The 17,422-nt window shown below is 44.1% G+C and overlaps 1 protein-coding gene across 3 annotated transcripts in view; it reads left to right on the top strand.

Annotated features, from left to right (window-relative positions):
* TRIM55 (tripartite motif containing 55) overlaps nt 1–17,422 on the top strand; it is a 41,478-nt gene that overhangs the window by 17,365 nt on the left and 6,691 nt on the right. The window contains exons 5-10 of one of the 3 annotated variants that reach the window (XM_089899073.1): nt 3,573–3,806; nt 4,157–4,179; nt 4,283–4,407; nt 5,640–5,848; nt 7,210–7,462; nt 8,825–8,912. In XM_089899073.1, the coding sequence (XP_089755199.1) occupies nt 3,573–3,806; nt 4,157–4,179; nt 4,283–4,407; nt 5,640–5,848; nt 7,210–7,462; nt 8,825–8,912 (932 nt within the window). Of the gene's footprint in view, nt 1–3,572; nt 3,807–4,156; nt 4,180–4,282; nt 4,408–5,639; nt 5,849–7,209; nt 7,498–8,824; nt 8,913–17,422 lie in introns of all 3 variants that reach the window. The other 2 variants (XM_022595375.1, XM_022595376.1) reach the window with 2 other exon arrangements.

The raw sequence follows: 17,422 nt of genomic DNA, 5'->3' as shown, positions 1-17,422 counted from the left end.
TACTTTCAGCACGGTAGATTTGTTAAAAGGTATATATTCAGTACATAAGCAGGTCACACATTTTTTTTTCCAAGATACTTTAGAGTATATCACAACTGTGTGATGGGAGTGGCAATGACCCAGGAGTTCAGAGACCTTGGCTCTATACCAGGCACTAACAGTAAATGGCTTGAGAAAGTGACTTAACTCTGCCAAGTTTCAGTCTCCACATAGGTGAAATGGTTAGTTTGGAGCAGGTTACTTCTGGTAGTCCGTGCAGCTTGAAAATTCTACAGTTGAATGGCTCAAATTAAGGAAAATTGAATCTAAATTTAACAAACACTGACATAGTGCCTACTATGTGCCAGGTAATATTATAAGTGCTTTACACACTATGTAGTCATGTAATAATAATTAAGCATATACTATGCATGGGGTAGTATTTCCTACACTGTAAAGTATAAGCAAATGACAGTTGCTATTAAAATGACAGTAATTTTATTAAAGTTCAATATAGTACAAATCATTAAAAAAGCAGAATAGAAATAAAATAATACTTGGAATTCAAAATAATATAAGAATAAAGTAGCTTTCCTGTTTAAACCACTAAGTAAATTTTAGATGGCTGAAATAAGTGATCTAATTTTTATTTGACTTAAGAGAATACACTAGCTGTGACACTTGACTTCACATCGCTCTCACTGCAAATCATTGGCTTTCATAGGCTTGAATGTTCACACATATTAAATCATATAGAAGAAAACTTTTATGAAACAAAGATATTCTACCAATAATACATCTTAATATAGTATTCATTATAAATGTTTCAAGTGCACAATTTGTTTTAGAAAAATAAGCTAGAAACCAATGTATGATCACCGAAAACAGCAGAGCTTCTGGACATCAGAGGCGTATTTGAGAAATGCAGTGGGCACATGGTTGCCTGTAAGCTTAGAACAGTAAGTACTACAATGGAAGAAATTTTGATTGGGAAGATACTAACAGGCTGCAGTTCCTAGGCCTCATAATGGTCCAAATCTCAAGCTAAATGGATGGAAATTTGGCAAGTCCAGCAATTTCCATGTCTGGACATTCTGCGTGGGCCCTTGTCCTATTACTTTGACAACTGCCGGGACCGCAAGCATTTTCATCCCCTCCCTGTACTTCCTCTGCTCTTACTCATCCTTTATGGCCAAACTCGGGCACCACTTCCTCTAAGAAGTGTTTTCTGAGGCAACCCCTCCCTGCTCCCCTCAAATGGTCCCCGCCCACACAGAGGGTTGATTAAGGCCCCACCTCTATGCTTCTATAAAACCTGGTATGAATCTCTAACATAGTTTGACTTTTCAGGCTGCTAGGTCGTATTACTATCACTACTGGCCCATAGTCTTTCCCATTAAGTAAACTGTGAGCTCCTTGAGAACAAGAACTATGTTTAATTCATTGTTGGATCACCAGAGCCCTGGATAGTGGTTGACACAAATGTCCCACTTAAGAACTGTTTGTTAAATGAATGAATGGATGGGTGGATGACAGCAATAGCTATTATTCACTAATAAAATAATTTGAACCATTGGCTCTCCTTTGTGCATTATAATTATAATTGGTTGGAAACTGTGATGAGAATTGACTGCGTCCAAAGGAGGCAATAGGGTGAGGGATGTATTTCTTGCACATTTGAGGAGTATCTTCATAATCAACAATTTGGTTTGGGTCATCCTCCCCTGCTTACTCTGGGATAGTAGATAAATTGTGGGAAGATAAAACATCATTTAAAAAAATCTATTCAATGGAGATTTACTGAGCATCTACTATCCAAAGTGGTATGTGTCCTAGGCAGACCCAGATTCTATCCTCAAGGAGACCATAGTTTAGATATTTAAGAAAGGAAGAAAGTGACACATGACATCAAAGAGACCAATGTTTACTAAAATGAAAAAACATGTAATAAGGGTCATACAAAGGTCAGAGATGTCAGGGCTTCCCTGGTGGCGCAGTGGTCGAGAGTCCGCCTGCCGATGCAGGGGACACGGGTTCGTGCCCTGGTCCGGGAAGATCCCGCATGCCGCAGAGCGGCTGGGCCCGTGAGCCATGGCTGCTGAGCCTGCGCGTCCGGAGCCTGTGCTCCACAACGGGAGAGGCCACAGAATTGAGAGGCCCGCGTACCACAAAAAACAAACAAAAAGGTTGGAGATGTCAGAGATAAATGGCTGGATTCACAAGAAGCCCCTACCAGGCAGGAGACCTAGGTTGGATCATCATGGCTCAAAACCTGCTCTAAGTTGTAAAGGTCTCGGACCCAGAGATGGTCGGGTCCAAGGATATTGGCCTACACACACACACACCAAGCTTACTGGAACTTGGAAAACTAAAAGGCCAATGACAAGGCCAACTGGAAAGTTAATTAGGGCTTAAACATGGATTCAGAGTAAAGGGAGCTGGATGGAATGGGAGATACTTCAGCCACACAATGCAAGTGCACAAGCCTGACCTCATATGCAAACCTTCTCTCTAGGAATCAAAGACTAGATCCAGTATTTCCCTCTCTTGGACAGTACTGGATACATAGAGGACCTGGTGGCTACAGGTATATGCCATACATAGTAACCATTATAGGATTTCAGAGGATTAAAAGATGACATTCAGTCATAGAGATTCTTTATGGAAGAAGCGGTATGTCAACAGTGCCTTTTAAGATTGCTTAGAGTTTGCAACTGTGAATTGGGGAAAAACATTCTAAACAGAGGGGAGAGCACGAGCAAAGAAAGCGAGTGGTTCATTTTTCGCTGGACAAAGGATATGTGATGGAGGATAGTAGACTATTATGAAGGAAAGGTGGAAACAGGTCATGGACAGGCTTGAAAGCTCGTTATGAAGTCAAACGTTATTCTTTGAGCAGTGGGGAGTCACAGTAAAGAAGAAGCACTGTACGCCAGGGAAACGAGTTTGGCTCCAGTGTGTGAGCTGACTGGAAGGAGGGAACCCCAGATACAGAGGCCATTGGGAAGCTCCAGAATCTACATCCTTCAGCTCCAGGACTGAAACTAGGACAACAGCAATGTAGATGGAGCAGACAGAGTCTGAAGGGTACTAATCAGGAAGTACCATGGTTTTTTCCAAATACACACATATACTCATTCCAAAGAAAATATAAAATAATTTAAAACCAAATCTGTCCTAATTTCTGTGAAATTCTCCACTTATAAAGAACAGAAGACTGAAAAATCATCCAGGGAATTCCCTGGTGGTTCAGTGGTTAGGACTCGGCGCTTTCACTGCCGTGGCCTGGGTTCGATCCCTGGTCGGGGAACTAAGATCCCACAAACCATGTGATGCGGCCCAAAAAACAAAAAATCATCCATCTATTTAGCCAATTTGATTGATTTGGGATGGTCTAAGTATCAAATATGATAAAAATGGGATTTTCAACACATCAACAACACAGTGGGTATGTATACCTAAGGGACAGGCTAAGGGAAAAGAAAAAAATATCCTACGTAAGTAAATTTTCTTTTCTCCCGAAATGTCCAGGTGATTTCTCCAGATAGACACTCTTTTGAACACTTTCTAACATTAGCTAACCCAACTAACAGGAATGCTGCAGAAAACAGAAACAGGAACTTTGTGAGAAGTTTGATTACCTGTATGGCATCTTGGAGGAGAGGAAGAATGAAATGACCCAAGTCATCACCCGAACCCAAGAGGAGAAGCTGGAACATGTCCGTGCTCTCATCAAAAAGTATTCTGACCATTTGGAGAACGTGTCAAAGTTGGTTGAGTCAGGAATACAGTTCATGGATGAGCCAGAAATGGCAGTGTTTCTGCAGGTAAGTACCCCTTTGGCCCCTGAGGAAACAAACCAAGACGGTGGGGAGATGATCCTGAAAAGCTGTCATCACATTTTCGTTATTTTCTGTACATCTCATTTTGATCTATCTTCTCAACCAAAATATATGTGCTTATATCTCCATCTGTTTAAACTATTTCATAAGCATATATTTAAGGGACCATGGCATTGCTTAAATATGAAAGGGTTCTGGTATAAAACAGCAGTTCTTTACAGCACTTAGAAACTAAGCTATGAGATGTTCAGAGTCAGCAAAGGAAAGAATTAAATCTCAACACCGTCTTTGATGAAATGAATTTAAGTAGGCTTGTCTTTCGTTTGCTTCCACAGAATGCCAAAACCCTGTTACAAAAGTAAGTAGTTTTCATTTCATGAAAAAAAGTATACTTTTCATTTTTACCCAAGGCTATCAAACTTTACACAGTGACAGAAAGTGGCAACTTGTCTTTGTTGCAGAATTTCTGAAGCATCGAAGGCATTTCAGATGGAGAAAATAGAACATGGTTATGAGAACTTGAACCACTTTGCAGTCAACCTCAGTAGAGAAGAAAAAGTAATACGCGGAATTGATTTTTACAGAGGTTTGTTATTCTTGTGACCATTTGGCCAAAATTGCAGGTGTGTGAAAGCGTCAGATGGGTTCAGTGGGAGGAAAGGGGGATTCAGGATCATCTCCTCAGTGGATGTCGACAGCTTTACAAGGATCATAATCCAACGTGAAGCTCGATTTCATGACAGAATCATATAGTTTGTTGACGGTGTTTATTTAGCTTTGCATATCACAGTGCTTATTATAATTCTGGTATTAGGTATTTAACTCTGGGTTGTCAAATATTTAATCATTGATGGTGACGGTAGTATCTCAACTTCAACCCTACACAAGGTGCGAGCCATAATGATAATAAAGTGAAGTGTCATCAGGTACAAGGTTAAGGATGAGATATAAGTAAAACATAGTAGACACTTGGGTTAGACATTGTAGCACTTTCGGTTAAACTCTAGAGGGCAAGAAAAGCAATGGGTCATAGCGTAAGTCACACCCGGAAGTAAAACTGAGGCTATGTGATCAGATGCACTCAGTGAGTTCTAAACACATCCCTATCATTTGGCCTAGAAATGCCACGCTTGGAAATTGATCCCGATGAAAGAGTTGAAAAGAGGAGCCCATTTAGATGATGAGATTCCTTGGCTCGACCACTATAATGCCATAAACTTGTATCAGCGCCCACAGAGAGAACTTTAGAAGCAAATCTTCGGGATGAATCTTTTTTAAAAAATCCTTAATATCGTCTCTCATTAATATCGCCTGAGGAAATACTAAGATCAGTGGGTTAAGAAAAGAGTCGTGGCGTTAACTGTGGCAAAAGTCAGCATTCACTGAACAAAGAATGTGATCAATTAAACAGGGCCGGTGTTTTCTGACATAGGGAAGAGAGTTGTGTTTCCATTTAATTTGAGAGAGGTAAATAAGTGACGCCCTCCGGGAGCTTGCGAATGTGACAGAGCATGATAAAAATGAGGACAGCCTCCGGGGGTCAGGTGGATGGTGCACGGTGGTGAGGACAGGGCTCTGTACTGGCGAGGGGAACAAGGAGGATGGTGATGATTGGAGCCTTTCTCACTTTTGTCCACATTTACGTAGAAGCACGAGCCCCCGCCCCCGCCCGTGGCGTACTCGGGCTACAGTTAAGTGTCTGATGGACAGGATTTCCCCAGCCCTGACCTTAACCTGAGCTATAAATAGTGGCCAGTAGTGTTTTTCGTGGCCGCAGTGGTAAAATCATAACGATACGAAAATGCATTGCCTTAGCAGAAGATGAAGATGAAGGAGGAGAAGAAGGGGAGGGAGAGGGAGAAGAGGGAGTAGAAGTGGAAGAGGCGGAAAATGTTCGAACAGAGTCATCAGGAGGAGATGAAACCCCAGAGAAAGGTCTGGAGTCCCGTCCGCCCACCTCAGAGCTCCAGGCTGCCCCAGAGCCTCCCCCAGCCCTGCCACCTGCTGCGGATGCCCCGGTGACACAGGTAACCGTTCCTGAGCTCCTTCTTACAGGCCACGCATGCGTGCTTCCTCGCTGAACAGCCTGAACAATTTATTCTACCTCAAGGAAAGGAAACTCTATGCCAGACACTAGTATGTGGAAGACAAAAGATTTCAGGGCAGTCACAGTGTCAGGGAGAAAGTCCTCTAGGTGATTCAGCAGGTTCTCTGTGGTTATAACTGGTTGGCAAGACTTAGTTTCACATGATTTTCTCACCAATGACACCCTCAAATCTGAGGCACTCTTTGGAAATTGTGTGTGTGTGTGTGTGTGTGTGTGTAACATGGTAGTTCACAGAGAGCTGATATCATGAGGATTGAGTACAGATGTAGGATATAGGTTGAGAAATAAAAATGGTTATACTTTTGGAACTTTGAATTTTCTGTAGGTAATAAAGGAACTAAACAGAGAACCCGTGCTAGTTTATGTCCCTGTTGCTTACCCTGAAACAGAGCTATAGCTTTTGTTCCATGAGCAAATAGATGAAGCTTAGTTTTCTGTGTATCTGTCATTTGATGAGATTATGTGTTGACAGAATTGTTTTTAAAAATTTCTTAGGAAATTAGCTCATCCCAGATACTGTACTTGATTGACTGACATTATGTTTCTAAGATGTCACTGTTTGGTGTTCAAGCCTCTGTACTGACTGCATGACACCTTTAGCAGACAGATCCCAACCTGTTGAGTTTGTAGACAATGAAGATGCATTAAAAAGAAAAACAAGTCCTGGTTTTAAAGTGGATCGGAATTATCTATAGCAATAAAACCTCGGAGAGGGAAATCAGAGACGGAATTATATCCTATGCTCTCTGTCTCCATAGGAAACTGGGCTAAAATACTATTTATAGCTCCTAGAATCTTGAAATTCTGGGTATACCAATTGCACTGAAATCGAAAGTGGCATGGTAACTAAATGAGAGTTGGGTTTGATCAATTTTTGGTTTTAGAAAAGAGGTTTTGGGGGCCCACATATAACATAAAAATAAATGAATGCCTGTCAATAATTTGCCCTTTCTCCCATATCTGATATTCTATCAGCAACCTTTGTTTTAGGCTTCTGCTTTCTGCCTGCCCAGGCCACCATCTGTATTGAAAGACAAGCCCAGAAAAGAAGAGGGGGCACGTGCAGATGCTGAGACAGAGGGCCGCTAGCTGCATTCTTGCCTTTAGTGCTTGCGGAGGGTGGGGTGAGCTGAAACCTGCACTAGATCGGGCACTGCGCAGAGACCTATCAGTTTTCAAACCGCAAGGGAACTAAAATCTAAAATCAACTGCCTTTTTTTTTTCTTCTTCTTCTTTTTTTTTTTTTTTTTTTTTACTTTTGAATGTATCTGTCCTATGAAGGGGGAGGTTGTACCCACTGGCTCTCAGCAGACCACAGAGTCTGAAACTCCAGTCCCTGCAGCAACGGACACTGCGGATCCCTTGTTTTACCCTAGTTGGTATAAAGGCCAAACGCGGAAAACCACCACAAACCCCCCTTCCACCCCAGGGAGCGAAGGTCTGGGGCACGTAGGGCCTTCAGGTTCTGAGGATCCGAATGTGCGGAAGGCAGAAGGGGCAGAAGACACAGCCAGTGAGAGGGCGGCAGTGAGTGGTAAGGAAGCTAGCTCACCTGCGGCTACTTCTCAGGTTAGTGTCGATGCTCTGGTGTCTGAATGCTACCACCCCCCGTGCCGCCCGGGGTCCAGCCGGGATGACAGCAAGAAGGAAGGGCTTCCAAAGGGGCAGAGAGAACCCAGGGCCTTGGGAAAAACAGAAACAACTCATCCCCCCCGTGTTGGCTTGTTTCTCTAAGCCTTACATGAAACACAAGAAACACAAATTTGACTTCACTCTGCTCATGCGTGGCGACCTCACACCTGGCTTCCCAGGGGAGGGATGCAAGCGAGCCCGGCCCTTAGGCCTGCAGGTGAAAGCTGCTCTGTCTGCAGTGACTGGCTGGTGTGCCTAGCTCCCCTCTGCAAAGGCCACTTGACCTTGCTCGGCCTTTTCTGCATCCTCCTTGGGCTTCTAAAGACTAATCACCTGCTTTTGTGTCGTTCCCAACAACCCCCAAGGAACACGTTTCAATTGAGTTCTGTGTCCACTCTGGAAAAAAATAACCTGATTCATGGGTTCTGGGAGTGTGCCAGTGACAGCTGGGCAAAGTTAGTCTTGGCTTAATTAAACTGGGGCTTCCTAAGCATGTGCTCCTGGGAGCAGAAAAGCACAGGTTTTCTTCCTTTGGAATTTTTTAAAGGGTCATTAAATACCTCTTCTTTTCTTTTTATAATGCAAGTTTGAAGTCCACATCTTCTCCCTAACGCTGGGTTAGATGTTTGCATGGCTCAAAGATTCCATAGAAGAAATCTTGCACAGTTTCTTCACATGGAAGAATGTTCATGGTTACTCCATACCCATGAGTATTCTTACATGACGTGTGCGTGTGAGTGTTGCCCAGACACGGGGCTGGCAGAGAAATTTGCTCGAGTTCTGTGCTCCTGGGTCATCAGGTGGTTACGAACAACAAATAGCATTTTTTTCAGAAATCATAAAATTAGTCTCTTGATTATCTGCTCAAGTGAACCTCGATTTCCATGAGGAATAAATGGAAATGATTTTTGGAAAATTCACAGATGAACATGCTTTTGCGCCATGTATTTATTTTCACAGATGAAAAATGACAAAACTAAATGTTTGGTGTAAGGAAACCTTTTGTGGTTGTTTTTAGGTTTAAAAAAATGGAGTAGGAAGTTTTCTAGAAAATTGATGGGAACTTTATTTCTAGAAAGTTTATGGGATTCCTTACATATTTAGTGGAAGTTGAGTCAGGAGGAGCTGTTTTCTGAAAACAGTAATACGATAATAACCCGAAATAGGAGAACGCCCCAAACGAAAATGAAAAATCTATCTAAATGATGTTGAAAAATATTATTTGTGATAATATCAGTGAAGCTTTCTTCTTGTTCTCTCGCAGGAGTTAGCAATCTGCCTAGCACTTTTGGCTTTTCTTGTACTTCACTACATCTGGCGTCAGATTCAGTGCTTGATTTTTACCTTAATGGGTAGGAAATATTTTCTTTTCCCTTGACTAACATCTCGTGTAGCTCTTCCATACATGTTCCTCTTCCATAGGCCCAGGGATGGATTTCTCCCCAACTCTGAGGCTCAGCCACCTAAAAAGAACCAAGTTCTTAGTACTCGTGGCCCTGAGGCACCTCCCTGAGGAGAATCACTCCATCATCTAATCCTGCATGGAGGGGGATCCTGACTCAGAACAGAGACTCCGTGGGCAATTATTCAGTAATCCAGTGGGAGTGGACCCTCCAGAATAGCCATTAGGGGAGGCCGGTTTCAAATGATGTCCGTAATGCTGTGAGGACTCACTGCTCTCCAAGTAGATCGAGGACCAGCAAAGGCCTGATTCAGGAATACGCAGGGTTTCCATCGATTATGTAGCAGCATTTCATCTGCCTCACCAGAGAGGTGCCCTGGAGGTGGCCAGGTAACTGCATTGATGGGCAGGTGGGCCAGGTGACTTCTAGTTCTTTCTGAACCCTCAGACTCTACAGTGTCTCTTCTGGGAGAGGGGAGCCCTGAGAGAAGGGTGCCACGGGGACAGCAACATCAGGGACATTTCAGGCAGGTGAGATCTGAGTGCATAATGAGCCAGAGGCCAATGTTCATCTACTGGCCGTAAAGAATCAGAACCAAAGAAGAGTCATAAAGCCAGCAAACAGCACATTATTTTTGATACACGTTCTCATGGTCACGCCTTTTCTTGATTTTACTGTTAGAAGGTTTGCTTAGGGACTGACATCTTTCTCCTTTCGCAGCCTTTTGAAAATTATCAGCTTTAATGAATCGTATTTAAAGATTCAAACCCCATGTGCTTTTGAGTAAATGACCTTGCTGGACCCGAGACCCAGCTCCCTGTGCCTGTAGCTCAGAAGTGATTCGGGGTGACTAGTGCTGAAAGGACTCAGCTATTTCTGGCTTGCTGACTTTTCCCTGGTTGACATTGACTCCTCTGGAAGCTCCAATCATAGCTCCTTTCTGCCTCATTAGCTGTCTGCTCAGCAATGGCAGTAGGCTCTCCATGGGTCCCTGTCATGTCTATAACTGTGTGTGAGTAGGACCCGCCCCAGTGTCTAATAGTCAGCCAGAAACCTGTGTACCCTAGAATGTTCTGAGTGTCCTTATCGTCCGCTCAGGTGCATAACTCCTCCTCCTGTCATTATTTGTGGTGAAAAGCAGGGGAGGAAGTATTGGCCATGGACTCAGTGGGGCAAATGGGGAGAGAGAAAACTCCATGCATAATTGGAATATCCTAAGTAACTGGATCTGAATAATTGTCTGAAGAGTTCAGTTTACATTCTGAGAATTCAGGTTTGGGGCTTTGTCGCCATATATCTGTGTAATGCTTCTCTGAGGCTGCAGGGGGAGAGTCATGCTTCTTGTCTGCCATCCACTGAGCCCATGTCATGGATGCTGTGTCATTCACATGCCTGTCATGAGGCTGAGGCAGGTGGGGCGGGGTGGATAGGGTGAACTGACCTTCTTATTTCAAAGAACCTTGCTTGTGTCATTCCTGGTGTTTGAGAAAGGGCCTTTCACGTAGCGAAGGAAACCTATTCAGGATGCAGGACCACTCTTTGATCCCTGCCTGAAAGAGGGTATGGACAGATGGACAGAGATCAAATTCCCCACCTCTGTGAAGGTTTCGCAGGTTTGATTCACCTTCACTACCTCAGAACCCAGCTCACTAGATTAATATTTGTCCAACGCAGTGTTAGCTTGTTAGAACTTCACACTTCATCATTAGTCTTTCTCTGAACATTTAGGATGTGACACAAAAGTTCTTGATTCACTGGTAGCCTTACCTCTCTTAACCATACGGTCCCCTGTCAGGAAACGAGGTTGCCTTAGAATTTCAGAAGCATCTAAGGATCTGGCGGATCTGTAAACTCACTTCAGCCCCATCAGTGGAACTGCACACCTTTTAAGAAGGCAAATGTTTCCAGATGCTTTCCTCATGGCCATTCGAACAGCCTGCCCTTGCTTTTGCTGCCTGTGATTTCTGATGCTGTGTTAACTCTACTTTATCACATACCTTCTCTCTTCACCTAATTACGTAGGCAGATTATGTGTCAGAAATTGGCCATGGCAAAAAAACAGACGTTGACTCTGCACCGGTGGTGAACCGGGATTCTGCTTTTTGTTTGATAAGAGGTACATGTTGCCTTCCCCACCTTCATTCTCAAAGAAAAACTAATTTCTCAACAAGGTTTGGATTCAGCCCTATATCACACTGTGCAAAGCCCATATAGATGAATTGTTTTTGGTTGTTGGTTTTTTTTTTTGGCCGCACTGCAAGGCGTGTGAGATCTTAGTTCCCCCAGTCAGGAGACTAGGAATCGAACCCGTGCCCCCTGCAGTGGAAGTGTGGAGTCTTAACCACTGGACCACCAGGGAAATCCCATGAACTGGTCTTTAGCTGCAAAATGGCCCTAAGTTCCCACCCTTCTAGACCAGGGCTGCTGTATGCTCAGTCAATGCAAAGAGAGTTTGGAGGAAATAGCATTTGATCTACTTCATGTGTTAATTTTAAATTTTATTTTTAAAAAAATTGCACCACGCCCTAGTCAACCTCAGAAGACAGGGCAATAATAAGATGGGAAGTACACTGTGATGAGGCCGGCCGCCCTTGGAAGGCAGTCTCTGTGAGCCCCATCTCCTGGGTGATTTCCTTGTCCAACCTGCTTCCTCTGCAGCCCTTCTCTTCCTACCCACTTACATGCAAATCACACCCAAGTGTTAACACAGGGACCACGCCCACCCTCACGGATAACTGGGCAATTTATTGGGCATATGTGTGGCCATTAGATTTTTCCAGAAGTGGGAGCAGCAACAATTGAAAGCCCCTCCGTGTTCCCCTTCCTCCCTTCCCAGTGAGGCTTAGTGGCTTTGGTTGGAAGAATTTATTCAAACCATTTGATGAGAGCTGTACAGGGAACAGGGATTTCCAGAGAAATGTCTCCCTATTTGGTAGATTAACTTGGCAGCTGATCTGGCTGACATTTGATCTGGACCATGGCAGCTGCCTCAAGGTCGGAGGACCCCAGCCCCACTTCCACCACACACACACACACACACACACACACACACACACACACACACACACACACACACACACACACACACACACACACACACACACACACACCTGCAGAAAGCCAGTTGCTTTGGAGATGGGGTTGTTGACATTAAAATCTCTGCCACGTCTACCTCTGTAAAGAACCACAGCTTATCTAGTTCACCAGAGCATGAAGCTGTAGTTGTCAGAGACCCTAAAAGCCTTCACCATATCGTAGCTATTTGTAGTTGCAAGGATAGAATATCCACCTTCCACATTCCATTCTTCAAGTCTGAAAATAGACAAACAAGTTGGATAGAAACTCTGCTAAGGCTTGGGGCTCAGGAAAGATCAATGAAATCAAGAGACAGGACTTAGGTTCCTGTCCTGTTCTTTCTGCATCTGACTCTGGACATTTAATTTCTTTGAGCCTTAGTTTTCTCATGAGGAAAAGGAAGCAACTACTCGATGAAAGGATTCATCTATTTACACAACATTAGAGAGTGAAAAATCTAGTACTAAGAATTTTATAAATTGTTTCAGGATGTTTTCATTGGGAGGGTTATGGACTTAGGCCTGACACAAATCATTCTGGGCGACAATAATAATAATAGATTTTCAGTGAAATAGATAGCCCATTGCATTTCTCAAAATGTATTTCTTGCCTTGAAGCTCTTACATAAATCCCTAATTCCCAAACTGTTTCCAAATCTCCTTCTAGGCACCCATTTAGCTGAATGTTTACACAGCCGTGATTACCCCTTGAGATGCCATAAGCTCCACAAAGTCCATGTCTAAGTCCACCTAAAGGTACTTAGGCCTCACTGCCCAGTAGAGCAAAGACTTAGAATGTACACAGTAAAGGTAGTCACGGAATAGTAGGTGAATGAAGAGATGACAGGTGATGTGAATTTTTAAATGTACCTATTCTAAGTGTACGGGTCAATAAGTTTTGACAAGTACGTAGCATCGTGTAGCCACTATCACAGTAAAGCTGTAGAGTATTTCTGTCACTCCAAGAAGTTCCCTCACGTGCCTTTGCGGTTGATCTCCTTCCTGCATCCCAGCTACTGTTTTGCTTGTCATTATAGTTTTGCCAGTTCTAGGAGATTGTATAAGTGAAACATCCAATACATAGACTCCTGTGACGGGCGTTTTTCACTCTGCATAACGCTCTTGGGTCACCCGTGCGGTTGCATGTATCAGTGGCTCATTTCTTTTTATTCCTGAGCAGTATTTCATTGTATGGAGACGTTCCAGATTGCTTTCCGTTTGATTGCTGGTTGGATTCCATTGTGGAGAGAGAATATTTGTTATATGATTCCAATCCCTTCAAGTGTATTAAGATCTGTTGTATGGCCCCAAGTTGAGCTAACTTGGTGAATGTTCCACGTGCAGTTGAAAACCTTGTATTTTCTGTTGTTGTTGGGTGGAGCGTTCTATACATGTCCACCGGGTCGGAGAGTGTGGTTCAGCTCCACTCTATCCTCACCGATTTCCTGCTTACTTCTTTGATCGATTGCTGAGAGGGGAATTTTGAGATCTATGACTCTCATTGTGGATTTGCCCATTTATCCTTGCAGTTCTATCAGCTTTGCCTCATGTATTTTGAAACTCTGTTTAGGTGCCTGTATTCGCAGTTATATTTTCTTGAAGAATTTATCCCAAGATAAGTGTTAAAAAAAAAAATAACTCTTTTTGTGTCTGCCTGCTTGAATGGATACAGAAAGGTCCTCGCTCTCATAGATCAATACTGTTTTTTAAGGTTGGGTAGAAAAGTTAGAGGGCCGATGGGGAGAGCCTGGAGGAGGAAGATGCTGACAATCCTTAAGACGTTCCAAACGGCTGGCCACGGAAGACCTCACGGCCTACATCCAACACACCGGTCTCCCCTTCCTTTCACAGCCGCGCACAGGGCCGTGCACAGCAAGGGCCGCGATGGCTGCGGTGCCTGATGCTTTTAAGTGACAAGGCTGAACTTTACAGTCTGATGACTAGGTTCACCGGTCTGTGGGGCCCTATTTTTAGTTTAGATGTAAATTGCTTTATGAGCTAATATGTCTGTACATTTTAATGACATGCCTCTGCCCCAGTTCACTCCTTGTCCTGGCTACACCACTTTCCACGGAACTGCAGAGGCCACCCTGTCGTGGGCCAGGGACTTCCAACCCTGGGCTTGTCCTCTTGGCTGAGAAGGTCCTAGGTTCCCAACCCAAGTGTTGACAAGAAGGTGCAGATGGTCCTTCCTCCTGTCTTGAGTGTTCCCAGATGCTTCCTATCGAATATATCATGAGCTCAGAGACAGAACAACAGGGACGATGTGGGTTACCCACACCTTTGGGCTCTTCACTCTAAAATAGCAAAAGGGATATGTGGAGTCCAGTGCGGGAAGTATCTCCAAGGAAAACCAGCCCATGGCCATCTTAGTTCCCAACCCTGGTTCTATAAATGTTGTCCTGTGAGGTTATAAAGGTGTTCCCAGGGGAAAATAAAAAACATTTCTTAGAAGAAAGAAGGAAAGAAGGAAGGCAGGCAAGAAGGAGGAAAGAAAGACACATGGCACTAGCCAAGATTCTTAAAGCCCAGAGTTTATTTCCTAGAGTCTCAGAAACCAATACATGTGTCCCCAGACCCGAGATCTTAGCAAATTTCTCATGAATCCAAGATTCAGTCCCCTTGAAAATATTAATATTTTCTTAAACTGGGATGAACAATAGCCAACGTTCCAAGGAAAAGCAGGTGTGCGGAGCTGTGGGTCCCCACGAGCTGTCACACACAAAAAGATAAAATAATTTTCATGCAAATAACCTTTGAGACCAAATCATTCACTCCGAGCTGAAGGGCAAATATCAACTCCAGCTGCCACTAGGGACTGAGAGGTGAGAGATGCCTGAGGCTAGAGGTCCAGAAAGCTTCTTTTCTGAGCAAGATTAATTTCACAAGGTATCACAGAACGTTTTAAAAAATAAAGCAGGAGACCAAGAATATGATTTCCCATGAGTGTGACTATAGGTCCTATGTTCTTTGAAATGATCTATTTAATTTTCCAAAACAAACTGAAATGAATGAAAATTTAACTATGTTCTCTAAATTGAATTGAGGGATTCAGGGTGTCAAATTATTTTCAAATAGAAACCCCTACTGAGAGCAGTTGCTTGTGTTTTACAAATTAGGAGATTCAAGCTTATGAATCAAATCGCTGATAAGCCAGGAACCCTGACTATGCTGGAATTTCACTTGGTAAAAATAGAGAGACAACCAATCAGCACTCAGGACTAGCCTACAGTTACTGCATAACATTGTCCAGTACTTAATAGTCCCAGAAATTATAAGTTCTGATAATGAAATGCAGGCATTTTTACATAGAAAAAATTTTGGAGTAAGGTTTTTATTTAAAGAAGTCAGTTTTGGGCTTCCCTGGTGGCGCAGTGGTTGAGAGTCCACCTGCCGATGCAGGGGACATGGGTTCGTGCTCCTGTCCGGGAAGATCCCACATGCCGTGGAGCGGCTGGGCCCGTGAGCCATGGCCGCTGAGCCTGCGCGTCCGGAGCCTGTGCTCCGCAACGGGAGAGGCCACAGCAGTGAGAGGCCCGCGTACCGCAAAAAAAAAGTCAGTTTTAATGAGACTATTATATGAATATTATTAATGCTTTTTCATTTGTATCCTGCAACTGCAATTTTCTCTTTCTGGGTTTTTTTTTTTTTTTTTCCTGCTGGGAAAGTGACATCCTAATAACTGTCAATTTGGGGACTTTTCTAGAAGGGCCAAAAAAAAAATTTTCTATACTGAAACTGTAGGCTATATTTCTCAGGATCAAATAGCTTCCTTAGTAAAAGTCCCTTTAATAGGAAGCTAGACTGGATGTATCTGTTTTAAAGAAATGTAATGTAAATTGTTTGTGAGCAGCGTAATGAATTCATTTCCCCTGGCAACCTGCGCCTACAGCTCTACGATTCCTGAAAACAGTAACGCAGGCACTGGGGAGAGCTCTCTGGGGGAGTTGTTATGACATAGCTAGTTGGGTTTTGCTTCCCGTATTTTTTAAATGTTTATTATTCTGATTCTAAGACTCTTGTTAGTGTTGTACATCCCGTGGATTTTTTTCTGTCTTTATTTATGTATCTCAGTGATTTCCAGGCCTTTTCCCCACTACAACCAACAAAGCAAAGAAGGAATCCACCATCGTGAGAAACCAGTGCCACGTGGTAATGACTGTAACTAACGGGCAAGGTCTTTGACAGATTCTCTCATTCAAACCTCACAACAACCCTGCACAGTAAGAATTGTCAAACCTCCTCATTTTTTAGTGGAGGATTATAGGGGATGAGTGACCGGCTCCAAATCATGGAGCAGCTGGGAGCCTGGTGCCCAGTGACCCCTTGTCCACCACCACGGAGTGTGTGCGTGCAGCAGAATGGAGGCCGTGCCCACATCTAGGAAAAGTGGGTGAATCCCCACTTTACCTGGGTTGATGGGATTGAGGCAAAAATAGTGTGACCAAGGGTTCTCTGCATTGACTCACCACTCACGACACATGGGCATAGAGAGGTCAGCTCTTGGCCTCCACTGCCTGCAGTGATGTGCACATACATTGCAAATGAGTGCACCAGTCCTTCAGCTGCACCCCAGGCTGCTGACCCACCTGCCTCCCTGTCTCTGGCTTCCTGGGGTGGCATCAGCCTGCACCCTGAGTCTCGCATGCTCAGCCGCACTCGCTGCCTCTTTTCTCCTTGGGTTTATCGTCTCAGCATAACCCACAGCGTTACTCTGAGCCAATTGCTCAACCGCCCCATGCTTTCTTGTCCATGAATTGGGCACAGCAATACCATCAGCCTCCCACGGCTCTTGAAAACCTATTTGCCTGTTTCCCCCCACACAAGGCAAAGAAGTCCCATTTGTGAGGAATTAATGATCTAATTAGCATCCTTTGTAATTCTGTTCTCCTTTCAGAAAGGCTGAGAACACACACGCTGTGCCGGACACACAATATCAGGTCCATGCCTGAGAAGAGGGCTGCCTGTAGGTTTATTTTTTTATTTTTTTGCGGTACGCGGGCCTCTCACTGCTGTGGCCTCTCCTGTTGCAGAGCACAGGCTCCGGACGCGCAGGCTCAGTGGCCATGGCTCACGGGCCCAGCCGCTCCGCGGCACGTGGGATCTTCCCGGACCGGGGCACGAACCCGTGTCCCCTGCATCGGCAGGCGGACTCTCAACCACTGCGCCACCAGGGAAGCCCTGCCTGTAGGTTTTTGCAGAACTGTGATATCAGCATTTTCACTTCTCCTTCCTGCTCCCCACCGACCCCATCAATTCCTAGACACCATGTTTGAAACAGACCAAAGAGAGCACACCACACATCTTCCTCCAGGTTAAGAAAAAGTGAGTGAGTTTCATTTCTTCTCGTTTCATAGTCCTGGTTTCTGATCTTCCCTAACTTAG

This window comes from Delphinapterus leucas, chromosome 17, assembly GCF_059928025.1.
Source record: "Delphinapterus leucas isolate spDelLeu-1000000601 "Yukka" chromosome 17, BTC_Dleu_Yukka2, whole genome shotgun sequence".
NCBI classification, from domain to species: domain Eukaryota; kingdom Metazoa; phylum Chordata; class Mammalia; order Artiodactyla; family Monodontidae; genus Delphinapterus; species Delphinapterus leucas.
Note: the sequence above shows the minus strand (reverse complement) of the source record. Positions and strands in the feature narration are given on the sequence as shown.